General features: G+C 38.5%; 1 protein-coding gene across 29 annotated transcripts in view; it reads right to left on the bottom strand.

Moving 5' to 3' along the window:
- celf2 (cugbp, Elav-like family member 2) overlaps window positions 1-16497 on the bottom strand; it is a 286166-nt gene that overhangs the window by 80355 nt on the left and 189314 nt on the right. For all 29 annotated transcript variants that reach the window (XM_028451254.1, XM_028451255.1, XM_028451260.1 and 26 more), the window contains one exon: window positions 11501-11583. In XM_028451254.1, the coding sequence (XP_028307055.1) occupies window positions 11501-11583 (83 nt within the window). The remainder of the gene's footprint in view (window positions 1-11500; window positions 11584-16497) is intronic.

The following is a 16497-nucleotide window of genomic DNA, read 5'->3' as shown; positions in this document are numbered from 1 at the left end:
CAGGACTCGATGGGTCTCGCCTCAAGCCCACAATCCTAACGCCCTAATCAACCTTCCTCCCACATTTGTCTTCGCCCAACCCCCGCCCCCTCTGTCCCAGTGTTGGGAGTTAAAGATCCCGGCAAAACGACTAATCAAAAAGCTTATCACAGGTTTCCACCAGTGGTCATTTTGACCGCAAATTTTTATTTAGTAAGTAAGTAAAATGTATTTGTATAGCGCTTTTCACAGACAACAGTCAGAAAGTGCTTCACAGTAGTAAAATAAATAAAATAGACAAGTATAAGAGCATGTAATAAAGTAAATAATAAAAAGTACAACAAAACACAATGTCAGGTCAGGTTGGACTAAAACCCTTGCTGAAAAAAGTAGGTTTTTAGGTGCTTTAAAATTTTTGGGTGAAAATGCAAAATTTTTTTGACAAATTTGGTCATAAGCACTATTAATGATATATTCGACTAAAATATAAATGTTTGTAAATACATTCTAAAGAAATATGTTGTGATCAATGTGTAGGACTAAACGATCACCCATGTGATGAAATAATAGTTTTATGAGTTGATATATATATATACTGTATATATGGTCTCTTACATCATGGGGCGACGGTGGCTCAGTGGGTCGTCCAATAACCAAAGGGTTGAGGGTTCCAATCCCACTCTGTCCAAGTCATTGTTGTTGTGTCCTTGAGCAAGGCACTTTACCCACATTGCCTCATATGAATGGGTGTGGTTTGTGCATCAATGTTGGTGGTGGTCAGAAGGGCTGTAGGCGCGAAATGACAATGTAATGCTGCAATGTAACTTACCACCACTGGTGTGAATGAAGAATGGTTTCTATAATGTGCTGAGACTCCTTAAAGGTAGGGTAGGTAATTTTCTCCAGATATACTTTTTCAGTTTTTCCTTCATGTCCTGAGAGAAATTAGGATCTTAAGTGCTCTGAAGAAGGTATGAAGAAAAGCTGTCATCTTTAGCAGCTGTAAACCTGTAAAAACTTCGCCCTATAAAAAAAAAGACGTTTTTTTTTAAAACCATTCACGTCTCCCTGCTCGTTCTCGACCTCTCGCGAGCACAGGCCCACACTCAAAGCGCGTCACCGTTGACAGAGTCTTTGGTCACGTGTTTTAACATATATAATAGTAAAGTTTTGTGTTTACTTACCGTTGAATAAGACATGAGACGACGAAGTTTCTACACAATACAAGCGATGAGCTTAGGTCCGCTATTGGAGCACCGGTGCTTGTGCATGTGAGTGAGGGACGTAGGAGCACAAGTGGGGGGGGGGAGATTCGGAAGATGCTACATTCAAAATCCTGCTAGCTTTCAAAAATTACCTACCCTGCCTTTAAAAAAAGTGTTTATAAATCCAAGCCATTGAAAATATTATTATTAGAAAGTGTCTATTTGTACGGTTGTATTGGTACGGTTACCGAAGTACAAGTACATAGAGTCTTAGGGTCAGGGTTAGGTTATAACCCAACATCGCAACAATTTTTAGGTTTAGGGTTATGTTTAGTCTTAGTCACATGACCTAAACTCACCAATGACTAACCTATCACGTGACCTAAACTGGCCAATGAGGGGTGCTGCGTACGAATAGAATGTCGGTATATTGATAAGGCAACCGCACGGATAGCCACTGCCTTATTATTATGAACCACCACTGTTAGCCTTCTATAAAAACTACCACCCGTGGACTGTGGTAGGTAGGTCAGTTTGAGAGAATTGTGAATGGAGAGGTATAGTAAGTATTGAGTAGCTAGTTAGCATAGCATAGATTGTTCTTTAGAGATTTTATAGTATAGACTGGGCGTGTCCTAAATATAATCAAAGCATTTTTTTGAATTTTATTCCTAGTGGCAGGACAGAAAACACCAGGGGGTTTAGTTACACTTTTGTACAGTCAATGAAAACTTTTAGTCAACAAAATGAACACTGGTTTCCACAAAGAAGAGAAGATGGAGTGGGATGAAGGGAGAATTTTAACATACCAAAAAAAAAGAATGAAAAATAAATCTTTTAAGATGGGAACATTTTGGAGAATAAAAGTAACTTCTGCGAGTCGGAGGTCACTCTTGAGGACACGTCCTTGATTAGCTCTCACCCCTTCCATCTACTCCTTCTTTCTACAACCTGGCATCAGACAGAAAACAGCGGCCCTGAGGCCTTCCCACGTGGGGAGGGGGAAAAAAGAGAGGCGACACCGGGCATTTAGACATCTGTCAGCCACTAATGAAAGAGTTCAATTTAGTGGAAAATCTAAAACAACCTTGTCTGACAGGCTCGGCTGAGAGCCTTTAACTCACCATGTGTTGTTGCTGTGTGTGTGCGTGCGCGTGTGTGTGTGTGTGTGTGCCTCCCTCTGCATGTGTGCCACATTCAGTGGATCAGGAGGGAGAAATTTAAAAAATATGTGAAGGGAAAAAATAATGTCATGCAATAAACCTCGGCTGCAGAGAGACATATGCTGGTGTGCTCGTAAAAAGAAGTGCAACGTTTGTGTGTTGGAGAGTCATGCAGGGAGGTGGATCAGCCGCTGCAGCAGGGGACGAGTCTTTTAGCTTTAAATCGCTCCAGGAGCACGGGGTGTGTTTCCTGACGATAGATGGGTTAGGGGGAAAGGGGGTTTTTTGTAGCGCTCGCGTGTGGAATATTCAGACCTCTGTGGTGCCATTAGGGTTGGAGAAGCGAACATACGCCTCACCAGGCAAACCCAGGCATGCACTCTGTCTTCACCCCCCAAAGAGCTTCATTAGTGTGTCATTAGGAAAAAAAGACTCTAATGTGAGCTGTTCCCTTCAGAAGGAAGCCACACATATCGCATTATTTTGAATTTTAATTTCCTTTCTGTTCATTATAAATTAATCCACCTGCTGATTTATGTGGTTGACTGCTTTGAGACATTACATTCGCTGAGGTGGAGCAGTGACAACTGCTGTACTTGTGCTAAAAAGCACACCGTTATTACTTTAAGCTAGACTTTAGCAACTTCTATCAGAGAGGGGCGAGAGAGTTTTTTAATTCATTTTGTCTAGTTTCTTGTCATTATGGTGAATTTGTGTTGCCTTTTTGTGTGTTTTTGTCATATTTTTGTGTCATTGTTGTCATTTTGTGTATTCTTCTGTCATTTTGTGCAATCTCATTGGCATTTTGTGGGTCTTTAAAGTCCTTTTGTATATGTTGTTGTTTTTGTTGCCATTTTGTGTTCAAGTGGTTGTTTACTGTGTGCTATCAATTTGTGTACTTTTATTGACATTTTGCTGCTGTTTTCCTTGTTTCTGGAGTTTTGTGTTTTCAGCTGAAGTCAGCTTCCAATGTGAACATTTTTAAGTTAAAGTTAAATGCACTCTTTTCCTCTACTGCGTATGATTAAGAGGGAGATTTTTTGGTCATGTTGTTGTATGATTTTAAATGTTTTGTTGCCGACTTTAATGTTCTTATAGATTTTAAGCTGTTGAATCATGTAAAGCACATTGAGTTGCCTTGTGTATGAAATGCGCTATACAAATACATTTGCTTTGTTTTCGGGGCCGCCAGTTGCCGATGTCTGCTTTAGGCTTTTATTGTTCCGAATAAGATGGAATCTAAAAAAACGCACATATGAGCAGAGTGAGCGATTCTATCCGGTCACCAAAGCAATAAGTGTCACCACCCTCGAGAGAAAATCAGAATAGCCTACACAGCAATCAGTCAGTGACATGTGAAGCGAATACCACTGATTTTCTCCTTAAAGTAGCACCTGTTAGTGGGTGGAATATATTAGGCTGAAGTGAACATTCTGTGCTCCAAGTTGACGTGTTCAAAGCAGGGAAAATGGCCAACAGAAAAAGGTCTGAGGGAGTTTGATACAAGCAATTTGTAAGTGTCTGGAGCAGTGTTCATCTAGTGTAGCGCATTAGCTTTCTTCTTATTGTATTGTGTGCTGTTTATCAGTGTCAGCAGGCTCCGAAAAATGTCACGGTTTTTTGAAGTTTTGGTGTGTTTTTTTTCTTGCGTCTTTGAATGCGTCTTCACTGATACGTGTTCCAGCTACTAATTGGTATGTTGGTGTGAATGGTTCAGGGTTTCTGTCAGTGTTTCAGCTCAGAAATGTAAAAATCTATTTAAATTGTTGTTAATTTATCATAATTGCCTCAGCCAAGGAGGTAATATTTATAACCTGCATTTATAGATTTATTTGTTTGTCTGTTAGCAGGATTACTTTCTACATTTAAACCAAAAAGAGATCTTACACCAGGGAATATACCCTTACATTTTGGAGAAACTTACAATTTTTTTTTTATCTTGGTTCGCAACTGGCCAATCTCTATTTATTTTGATGCAGTTATGTCAGGTTTGTTCCTCAAGTGTCCCATTCAGTTTCATCAAAATTCCAGATCTGATCAGGATTGCACATTCCTTTGCAATTTTTCAAAAAACACCCATACATTTGGACCTACTGTATGGTTATTAATAGGGATATACATTTCTCCCAAGGCTTTAAAGTGTGAATGGTCATAATACCATGCAAACTACTCCCTTAAATACCAGTAAAGGAGTTTGTGGTATGGGTAAATGATGTAAACTTGCATAAAAAAAAGTTGCCATTTATCATTTGGGTTTGTTTTAAAATGTTATGGCTTTTTTTTTGCTTGAGTGTTCACTTTAATTTGCGGTAGATGAGCATTAAGTTATAACTACAGCTAAACTAAAGAAAATGCAAGCGTGAATGCAAAGCTCTGCAAATCGCGGAATAGAAAAAGGCAGAATTATTGCTAAACACAAAAAACATGGAAACAAGTGGCGACATTTGGAAATAAGTTGGTTGAAAAATGTTAACATTAGAAATGAGTTCAAAAAGTACAAAATGGTTGGAATAAGCAAAAAATAATAAAGTGGATAACAGAAGACACATTTTAAAAATGGAAAAGCTGGAATAAGGTGAAAACAGTTGAAATGGCAAAATATATATATATACTGTATACACAATTCTATAAATGTCTTTTTGGAAGAAGTTGGAGAATCGAAACAAAAAAATCAAAAAAACATTTTCATTCCCTAATTGTTGAAATCAGTTTTATAAAATGCGGGTAGCAGTTAGTTGTCAGAGTCTGGCGGTATAATAATAATAATAATAATAATAATAATAATAATAATAATAATAATAATAATAATAATACATTTTATGAAGGATGCAAAGCAGAAAATTGTTGGAAGTAAATAGCATTTGATTAGCTTAGCATTAGTGAAAAGTCTGTACACAGTTTCCTTTTTTCCAATATTACAAAATCTCACAGCATAACTGAAACTCTGACGTTAAAGTGCATTGAAGTTGTTTCATCGGAATATGGAAAGGTCACATTGCTTCTTTCTTGCTACATCCCATAATGAGCAACAACTTCAAAGAGTTTCAAACCCATGCACTTTGAATAATGAGCAAAACACACTAAACACTTCCCAACAAACAAGCTCAGTCATGGCAGTAAAGACTCATTTTCACAAAAGGTTCAAAAAGACTGTCAGAGGCTTGTTGAGGGAAATAATAAATGAGTGATTCCACATCATTGAGTGGTGACGAGTTTAGCCGCCTACTGACTGGAAATAAAAGAGGAAGAGATTTTGGATCGAGCCCAATTTACAAGAGAAAGAACGAGACGAGTTTCTTTGCCTCAAACAAGAGTTGGAGCTCCACCGTGACAGATTTCTGACATGTTTTAGGATAAAATGAAACCCTTTGAGGGATGTTAGTGTTAAGTTTGAAGGTGTCTGGAAGACAAAAAAATGACTTTTCTCAAAATAGTCACATGATTATAAAGGATATTAAAGGATGAATGGATAACGGCTAATAGTGATATAGTTGACTTGGCTTGGTTTGCGTTGACAATGTAGTAGTGGAATCGCTCCTAACTGACAGGAAAACCATGTCAGTTACAGACTTTTACACTGTTGTGGCAGTTTTGACGAATGAGACAGAGTCGAGGACTGTGTTTGAAATGTCCTACTAACGTACTATTCATACTAAGACTGACATCAAAACCAGTATGTAGTGTGTTCACATTAGATAGTAGACTAAGATTGAGTGCGCAAGAAATACACGGATGTATACTATATCAGGACATTTCCTTAGTATGCATGGTGGGCACACTAGTATACTCAACCGCCCCATGATGCATTGCAAGTGGAATGTAAAATCGCTAGTCATAACAGAGCAGAGCCTCCTCAGGCAGAGGCCTTGGTGTGTGCTATCAGTGTACGATGGTATCTTGCCTGCTTAGGGCAGTTTGACCAGAACTAGCCAGGAGACGGTTCTGTAATTACATATCACACACAAAGCCAAATGAAGCAGACTTTCCAAGCAAACTAATCCTAGAGCGGATAAAGGAAGCTAGGATTTGCTGATCTGAACTAGTGCTGAGTCATAAATCTAGCTAAGCTAGGTTTCAAAACACTGAAAACAAACAAAGCCTACAGAAAGAAAGATTTACAGCCTAAGCTACATTATTTTCAGATAAAACCCCAATTCTGTTTCAACCTGTAAATTAATGTTGGATTTCCAATGCTCTCGAATCTTCAGTAAAGACAGGTGCATAATTAGTTTCTTTCTAATTCTGATGTTGTTTGTCTTTAATTACTGTCATGGTCTTTATTCCAAAGTAGATATCTCTTTCCTCTTTGCCCCCCTAAAAATGACATCAGTTGAACTGTTTTCCCCTCACGCAACATGGCCACCGCTTAGAACTGCCAGCGCCTGTGCCCTTTTCTCCAATATGGCTACCATCCAGATTTGTCTGGCTCCCTGTGAGGAACTTGGGCTTTGTGAGGAGAGATAGGCAGTGGAAAGAGAAGAGTGCCTGAACAAGCATTATTCCACGGGCTTTTTACAAGCCAGCAAACTGGGAAAGTTAATAAGCAGGTATTGGTTTTTAACTGCGCCCCGTTTATCACTCGGTCCTCGAGCGGGTGCTACACTCCACATTTTTCTTGTCCATCAGTCCATCATCTACAGTACGTTCACCTCGCAATCAATTTCTTCCCCCTTTCTATCTGTTTGCCTTCAGTTTTCATGTCCCTTGTTTGACAATAAATTCTCAGGTTGGCTTAGTGTAATTTTGTAGAAATACGTGAATGTGTTTATCAAACTTCCCTCATTATGGCTATTGAATAAATGTGTTTAATACACTCCGAGGTCCTATTCATGGGCTTGTGTCAGTCAATACTGCTTTTAGCATTGTAATAAAAGACTTCAAAAGAGGATTTATATTTTTCTCAATGTAATGCATCGGCATGGCAACGCATGAATTATTGGGTATTTTATAACGTCCTTAATTGCGATCAAATATTTTATCGTACCCCGTTGCCATAGTAACGGTGTTTACACAGCAGTAAGGTCTGAGGTTTCTGAGATGATATCAGATATGTAAGAGGGCAGATGTTCACAGACACTTTGTTTAACTGACAATGTAAAAAAGTATTCCTGTTAGCGTCATGTTAGCATCATGCTAGCTTGGCCAACTACAACATTTTGCTCAGAAAACTATTTGAAAACCACTATAGAGCATAATTATGGAATGAACGAGTGATAACACATTTTAAAGAATCTCATTTTGTAAATAAGTCAAACAAAAAAATTTAGTGCAGCGGTTCGCAACCGTTTTTGGATCGTGACCCATTTTGGTATCAAGAATTTCTGGCGACCTGGAAAAAATTGTTTTTTTCTTCCTAGAATTAGTGTTTGATCATGTTTGAGTGCAGATATTTTATTTTTACTGCATTTTAGTTGAACTAGATTTATAGTTCACAAAGTGAAAGTATAGAAATACAGTTGTTTAAGATTGTATGTTGTTTTAATTTAAAAAAAGAACCTTTAAAGAACCACATTTTCAAGTATTTTTGTTTAGTATTGTTTTATTTTGATGTTTAATACGCTAGTTTTATCTTGATATTGATGTAATATAGTTGAGTTTTTAGTTATTAGAAATGTACATTTTTCCAAGCACCAATTGAAGGAATTACATTTTTATTTATATTGCAGTACATTTTGAATGAAATTGGACCCCATGCACTACTTTAAAATGTATTTTGCAATTACACGCAACAATGCGATTAATCGTGAGTAAATCGTGGGTTAATCGCCAATCACCAATAACCTGGTCAGGGCATGTTATTCAATAAAGTCTTACCAGAAAGACAATTCTGGGTTGAATTTGTTGATACAAAATGCCACCCGGGCACATTTATTAACTAACAACTGCACAATATGTGTCACTTTTGGCTTGTTCTCCTATAAGAGACAGCATGTGTGAGTGACTTCTGTAGTGTGGCAGAACTCCATCTTAACTGTTCTGAGAAGTAGAAAAAGCAGCAACTCTTAAAACAATATATCGTTATTGGCGATATTGTAATTTTCTATATTGCCAAATTAGGAATCTCAATATATCTCAAATCTCTTTATATATCCCAGGCCTAACTATAGGTGATCCAAACACTGTTCAGCATGTTTTTGCTGTTTTTACCAGATTTAAAGATTTTATCAAAAAAAAAGTTTTAGCACTTCAGCAAAGTGTTATCAATAGTCCCCATAGAACATACGGTAATTAGTTCCCAACTATTTATTTTTGTCTAAACAAATCGTGGGTTAATCGCGAACCACCAATAACCTTGCCAGGGAACGTTAATCACGCTGCCTTATATAAACGTCACAGAATGCAAACAGTTCCATGCTTCTTTTCAAAAGATTTCAACAAGCAGCTGTGGCTGCAGGTGTAAATTACCTCCACCATTATGCCTGTGATGTGAATAAATATTCATCTGTGAAAAGTGCTTTGGGTGTCTCAAAGGCAATATATGAACCCAAGCCCTTATTATTATTACATTTACAACCCTTTCCTACGTTCTACTTCTCAATTCCCCAGGTTGATATAAATGTGAATGAAAGTAATATCATTTCTACAAGTTCATGTTAGAATTGGCTTCATTGTGCATCTTTTGAATTCATCCCTCTTGCCAGATTGCAGCGGTATCTGACTTTCAAAAAAAAAAAAAAAATCCCAAACACAACAAGCGTGGCTGCTGCAGGACAAAGGTGCTGTAAGGAGGAGGAATGGCCGACAGATAAGAGAGAGGGAAATGGTGTTATGGTGTAGAAGGCAGCAATTTCATGTTCTATAATCCTAAAACTGCTTCAGTTTCTGTCCTCCCCTGGGCTGTTTCACACCTCCAACAAGGGATAAGTGACTGCCCCCCGTGGCACAGGAAAACAGAGCAAACTTAACGTACTTATTCCACGAGCAATTAACACACTGAAGCTGTGCGAGACAACAAGCTTGACTCCAGATCCAGAGCTGGAGCATAAATCCCACGTACAGCTCTGGCGGGATTCGTCATATCCACCCTGTCCTGCCCAGGAGGGCTATCTGCTGATCCGGCTGACAGAGGCGAGACAGTGAAGGCGCTCAACTGATGAGATTCCAGTTAGCAGGCTCAGCCAAGAAGAGAGGTGCAGCAGCAGCCAATAACCTGAGCAGAAGGGATCTGGGGGCCTCTAAAAACCCACCCAGGGCTAAAATGTACACCAGTGCAAGCTAGCTCCAACTCCACTCCTTTTATTGCTCTCCATGGGCTGAAGGGGGAACAATATTGGCCAACAAAGCATCAACAAACACTTCCCTAACTTCCATAGTTACGACTGAAGCGCAATTATCCAGGAAATGAAAGATTGGTACGAGCCATGTTTTGTTCATCATTAGAAAACTCATTTCAAAATTCTGATTATTCATACTTGTTAGCATTGCAGGTAAATAGAAACTTGATAATAGTATTCTCTGAAGAGAAAACAAATCATCACGCTATTAACAAGAGCTCTCACACAAGTTTACATCAGTTCACCAAATTTAATAACTATTTGAAATATCCACGCTCAAAAACTTCTTCTGGATATTATGTCTAAAGAACCTTTCTGATCATCTCCAAAATGGAACTCCTTCTTCCTTTTGATATTGTCTATCAGTTCATTAAATCTAAATTAATTCCCTTCAAAGCTCTTTGAGATATCCTGCTAGCAATCATCCACATTAACATGACAGACTGACTGACAAAAGCCAGTGAAAACATTACCTCCAATATATATATATTAATATATATTAATATATATACAATATATATTATAGAATTTGTTAGGTTTTGCTTCTTCTATCCTACTTAAACCCCTCATTCTGCTACGTCAGCATTCCCTTAGACTAAGTCAGCAAAAGTTAGAATTTGTTGAGCTAGTTTTTGGCAGCGTTGTTTAAACAATGAGTGAAGAGCGAGGAAAACTAAAGAAAGAATACAATTTTGGGGTGGGAGACTAAATTTAAAGATATGTGTTTAAATTTCAAATGAACAATTAATAATTAGACAAATGCTAGCTACAACTTCAACTTTAATGCTAGTTGTTTGCTCCCATAATCAGGAAGTATACACTGTAGTTGCCTCAAAAATAAGGTAGAAGACGGATTATTGGACAAATTACAAGATGAAACCTAACTAGTTTCTATATGATGGCATGTACTTACAATAAAATGTTAATTTCATACCGAACGCTAAGCAAATTCAAACAAGGTCAATCACGTGAAGAAGATAGAATGGAAATAATGTTCATTGTTTAACATATTAACACCTGAGTTTAGCGTGTGTTGCATGAATCGGTTTAAGAACCAGAGTTCAAATGTAAATATTTGTGTCATAGGTTAAAAAAAATACACACAGTGTCACAAATAAAGTCCTACTTTAACATGCTGTCATCTTCGTCTTATATTAAATCATATGTCAAACCCATGGCCCGGGGGCCAAATCTGGCCCTTTGGAGCAACCAATTCGGCCCACAGGAGAAAGATAAATTTACAGTGAATGAAACTCAACACTCCTGGTGCTTATATCAAATGATTGCAGTCATTCTTTATATTAAACAGTTGAAAAACTCAAAATTCTTACAAAATCCTTCAATTTACGAGATATTTCCCCAAATTAAAAAGAAGTTGGCCATGAAATCTAGCACAAAATCCTTTTGGGACTGACATCTGTCACTTATTGCTTGGATATTGTCATTTTTATTTTATTTTTTAACACATTTTGTATTTTATGAATACGTAAAGGTGCAATAATGTTGAAATTACTTGTTTTCAAGCGTAAAATCCGTGGCCCACTTCAGATCAAATTGCTCCGTATTTGGCCCCTGAACTAAAATGACTTTGACATCCCTGTATTTAATCATAACACAGGTATGGATGAAAAATTTAGAACAGCCTTGTACATTTACAAAACCCTTATTAAGCGGCAACAGCTAATGAGCAAATGACCAGGGAGGAGTCAAGAGAAGATAAGTGAGTGGTTTTAATCCATACATTGTTCACATAACCTTGGAACATATAAACCATTTCATTCACCCGCGTAAGGAACAGGTGACGGTGGCGCTGCCTCGGGTGTTTGAATAAAGGAAAAACAAAAGAGTAAAGAGAAAAGAATCAAGGACACACACTCACCCCTGTTAAGGTCTTTATGTTATGCAGTGCATTCTGGGCTTCCAGGGCAGCTTTCCTTGTATAAAACGTGACAAAACAGCAGCCTGAGGAGAGATGGAGACGGAGAGGAAGGTGAGCAACAAAGAGCATTTTCTCTATTCATCTGCTTGGCATCACCTGTCAACACTGGCAGCTGCTGAGTGAATGTTAAGGACAAAAACATGTTGGAGAGAAGAGAGGAGCCTTTCTGGATTTGTTTCAGCACGGATGAGACGAGCCTTGAGGAAACGTGCACGCAAACTTCACACACAAAAAAAAACGTCTACGAGAGCCGCATGGTGTCGGAAATGGAAGGCAGCGGGGAAAACGCGCTAATCCTCGAATAATCTGAGAAGAATTCACCTAAAAAAAATAAATATATATATATATATCAAAGTACACGTGTACCTGAGTGAAAACCGAGCAAAAAAAGTATCAAATCAATGCTTTTGACAGAATTTCATCGCCCTACTTGTGTGTCATTAAAATTCGCTCCACACGAGTACCTTAAATGCTTTAAAAAAAAAAAAAGCACAACCAAGTATATTTCTTTGTCAAAAACAGATAAAATCATCTCAGAATATTAACTTTTCACAACCTAAGTTCGATCTATTGATCAGGTTCTAAGGATTTCCATTGAAAGCTAAATATAGCTCACACTTCCTGCAAGTCAAAGCTTAGCATTTCCCTCAAACTTAACAAAACCGTGTCTGCAGATATGTACACACACACACACACACACACACATACATACAGCAAAGAAAGTCATTAATCTGTGTGTAGAGTGCCTGCAGTCAGCCGTTCAAACACTGCAGTAGCTAGCAGCTAACTTTGAGCGCTAGACGCTAACGTGAAGCTCCGGATACACATGGGTGTGTAAACGCAGCAGCTATAGCTGGATTTATGTCACACACGCACAGATTTAAAAACTTACATTTCAACAAAAATAACATTTAAAATGTTCCTGCTACTGTATGATTGGACTTTAGTGTCGAGAAAAAGTTTTTTTTTTGCTATTTTGAGAAAATATATTGCGATTTTCGCCCAGCCCTATCATAGAACAGTTTGGCTCATACTGTGTGTGCTCTGATAATCCCAACACACACACACTGAACCATTCTGTCCAACCACTGATCGTCCTCCAAGCCAGAAATCTGACACAATCAAACAAGATCTACGTGATCTAATGCTGCGTTCAACGCAAAAAGAGGCGTTGAAAAGGCTTCACCTGAAAATAGTTGCATTATTTGAAACGCTGTACGTGCTTCTGTTTCTACTGTATACGTTTATTACTTTCTAGAAAATAAAAAAAGAGCCTCGCGCTATCTAACATGGGACCCTGTGCTCTGAAAAACCAGGCTAATGAAGGTCCTTAAAGTAGATTAACTGCTGCTTAAGTTAAATGGTGCCCCCCCCCCCCCCGACAGTCTGTCAGGGGAGACTGGGACGCTCGCTTTTAAAATGAGGAATTTCCCAGACACAAAATTACCGTAATGAAGTGAACATATGAAGGCTGTGAATGGCAGAGCAGGTTATCAAGTTATCACCGCTGAGGCTGAGCTTTTTTCTCTCAATGAGATGCAGAAACGTTTGAAAATGTGTGTGATTTTAAAAAAAATATTTCACTTTTATGAACACTTCTAAAACCCACAAAAGCAACTACAAACACACACAGAATAACAGGACAATATACACAATGAAAACTAAAATGCACATTTACAAAATCACATAGGAATTCACAAAATCACCCTAAAAATGTACAAAATTGTGCAAAAAGATATAGAATATAAAAAACGGCACACAATGACAATACAAAAAATATACAAATAACATATACTAAATAATTACAGAAATAATAGAACAATACACAAAATCATAGCTGAAATATACAAAAAATGCCTACAAAAACATACAATTAACTAAAAAATACACAAAACAATGACAGAAATAAAAGAACAATAAATAAAATCACAACTGAAATACTCAAAAATGCCTCCAAAAATATACAATTTACAGATAAATACACAAAACGACTAGAAAAATAACAGAACAATACACATAAATGAATTCAATTCAATTAAACTTTGTTTATATCGCGGAAATTACAACAAAGTCATCTGCGTTTAACAAAATATAAAGTCCAAAATAAGAAAGAAAGAACCCAACAAGAAGAACACGAACAAGCATTTAGCGACAGTGGGAAGAAAAACTCCCTCTTTTTTTATTCACAGGAAGAAATCTCCAGCAGAACCAGGTTCAGAGGTGGCAGCCATCTGTTTGGTTTTATTGATATACAGGAGCTTCATCATGTAGAGCTTTGTATGCTAACAGGAGAATTTTAAACTATTCTAGATTTTACAGGAAGCCAATGAAGGGAAGCCAACACTGGATAAATATGCTCTCTCCTGCTAGTATCCTAGCTGCATTCTGAATCAACTGGAGACTTTTTAGTGAGTTACTAGGACATCCTGACAGTAGAGAGTTACAATAATCTAGTCTAGATGTAACAAATGCATGGATTCGTTTTTCAGCATCACTCTGGGACAAGATATTCCTGATTTTAGAGATATTACAGAGGTGGAAGAAAGATGTCCTTGTGATTTGTTTAATATGAGAATTAAAGGATAAGTCAGTATCAAAGATAACACCTAAGTTTTTTACTGTGGTGCTGGGTGACAGAGTAATGCCATCCAGAGACACTATTTGTTCTGATAATTTATCTCTGAGGTGTTTTGGACCAAATAAAATCACTTTGGTTTTATCCTGGTTCAGAAGGAGAAAGTTACGACTCATTTACGATGTGATATATTTAAGACAGGTCTGGAGTTTTAATAACTGATGAGTTTCATCAGATTTCATTGAGAGATAAAGCTGTGTATCATCTGCATAGCAATGGGATTTTATATTAGGTTTTTGGATAATGTTACCTAGTGGAAGCATATATAATGTAAAGAGTATTGGTCCCAGAACTGAACCTTGTGGAACTCCATGATTAACTCTGGCGTGCACTGAGGACAGATTCTGTCTGATAGGTAGGATTCAAACCAACCCAGCGCTGTTTCTTTCATCCCAAAAACACTTTCCATTCTCTGCAGTAATAAATGATGATCCACTGTATCGAAAGCTGCACTGAGATCTAAGAGCACCAGAACTGAGACCACCCCTCTGTCTGATTGGGTACTTTTACTAAGGCAGTCTCTGTGCTGTGATGGGTTCTAAAGCCAGACTAAAAGCTCTCGCGTAAATTGTTCCTATGTAGGTGATCACATAGTTGACCTGCAATGACTTTTTCAAGAATTTTGGAAACAAAAGGGAGATTGGATATTGGCCTATAATTGGACAAGCCACTTGGATCAAAGGTAAGTTTTTTTAAGGAGAGGTTTGAATACAACGGTTTTAAAGGCATGTGGTACATAACCTGCTGCTAGAGATGTGTTAATCCAGTTCACCATATTAGTGCTGATTAGTGCGAGAACATCTTTAAATAGTAGAGTTGGGATTGGATCTAAAAGACATGTTGTTGGTTTAGAAGCACTAACTATTGAGGTCAGTTCAAATAGAACAATTGGAGCTGTTTTGTTCAAGAAATGATTGAGCACTCCTGCAGGGGGGGACATCAGCTTTGTTTCTAATCTTTAACATTTTATCAGAAAAAAAACAATTGATGAAGTCGTCACTGCTCAGGTTGACAGGAATACAGGGTTCAAAAGAGCTGTGGTGAGCCTGGCTATAGTGTTGAATAGAAACCGAGGATTGTTCTTGTTTTCCTCTATTAACGTTGAATAGTTCCAGCTTTGCGGAGAGCTTTTTTTAAAAAAAAAAAAACTAACGGATGTATGTAGCGCAGGTTGTCACCGCTGAGGATGAGCTTTTTCTCTCAATGAGACACAGAAAGGTTTGAAAATGTGTGATTTTAAATGAAATAGAGATCATAGATGTATGGTTTCCTACATGTTGCTTCTGCTGTCCTGAGCTGAGCAGTCAGGCCTGTGTGTGTGTGTGTGTGTGTGTGTTGACAGAGGCAAATAAAAGGGTGGGAGGGGGTTTGGATTTCTTTCAGTCAAAGACACCCTTCAGCAGCTATGAAGCATTTATGAACAGGCATCTCCCTGCTCTACTCACTATTCCACACACAGATTGTTTCTCTCCTCTCAGCCTCTGCTGTCTTACCCTCACCACCCTCCCCCCCGTCCTCCTCCCTGCCCGTCTTTTGCTTGTCCATTTCATGTGTCACACTTTTTTGCACACACAGACACCCCCTGGCTTCTAATAGACACCCCACCCCCCACCACCGCCGTCCTTCCTGCTGAGAATGTAGCTGCTTATCTGTGGCGTGTGTTTTGGAGTGTCCCTCGTCGTCAGCAACACAGCCACTAGATCTCCTTGTTCTGAGTCCTTTTTGGCTCTCAGGTAAATATTGGCGCTTGAAGGGAACAAACACATAGAGAATGATACGAGAGAAGGAGCTTAATTCACACGCTTTAATCCACTTGTTCAAGCTTGTCATGCGTTAGTGTGTAAATAGAAGAAATGCAGAGATGCTCGCTGGGTTTCTGCAGTTTTTCCTGCGTGTGATGGGTGAACGCACTGACTCTTAAGCAGGTGGAAGTAGAGCACTGCAGGAAGCGTGTGTGTGTGTGTGCGGTCCAGTCCTCTGGTCTTTGATCCTCATCTTGACAGCCAACCACCTGGGATGATCCGCCACATGCCGCACGGATTCCAGATCCCGCCTATACACACCCCAGGAATCCCAACGCTGACTGTCGCCCCCCCCCCCCCCACACACACACATCCCTCTACATTTGCACGCAGTCAGAATCGCTAATGCTAACGGGAGAAAGTTAATCCCCACATACAGACTTTCATTTTTTACCACAGGAATCCTAATGCAAACTGTTTTATGTTAAATACTCTACTTACTGTAAGGTTAAACGCCACACAGCGCCACATTGGAATAATACACAAAATTCTATCAGTCA

Source organism: Gouania willdenowi, chromosome 6 (genome assembly GCF_900634775.1).
Source record: "Gouania willdenowi chromosome 6, fGouWil2.1, whole genome shotgun sequence".
Classification (NCBI taxonomy): domain Eukaryota; kingdom Metazoa; phylum Chordata; class Actinopteri; order Blenniiformes; family Gobiesocidae; genus Gouania; species Gouania willdenowi.
This window is presented reverse-complemented; position numbering and strand designations above follow the sequence as displayed.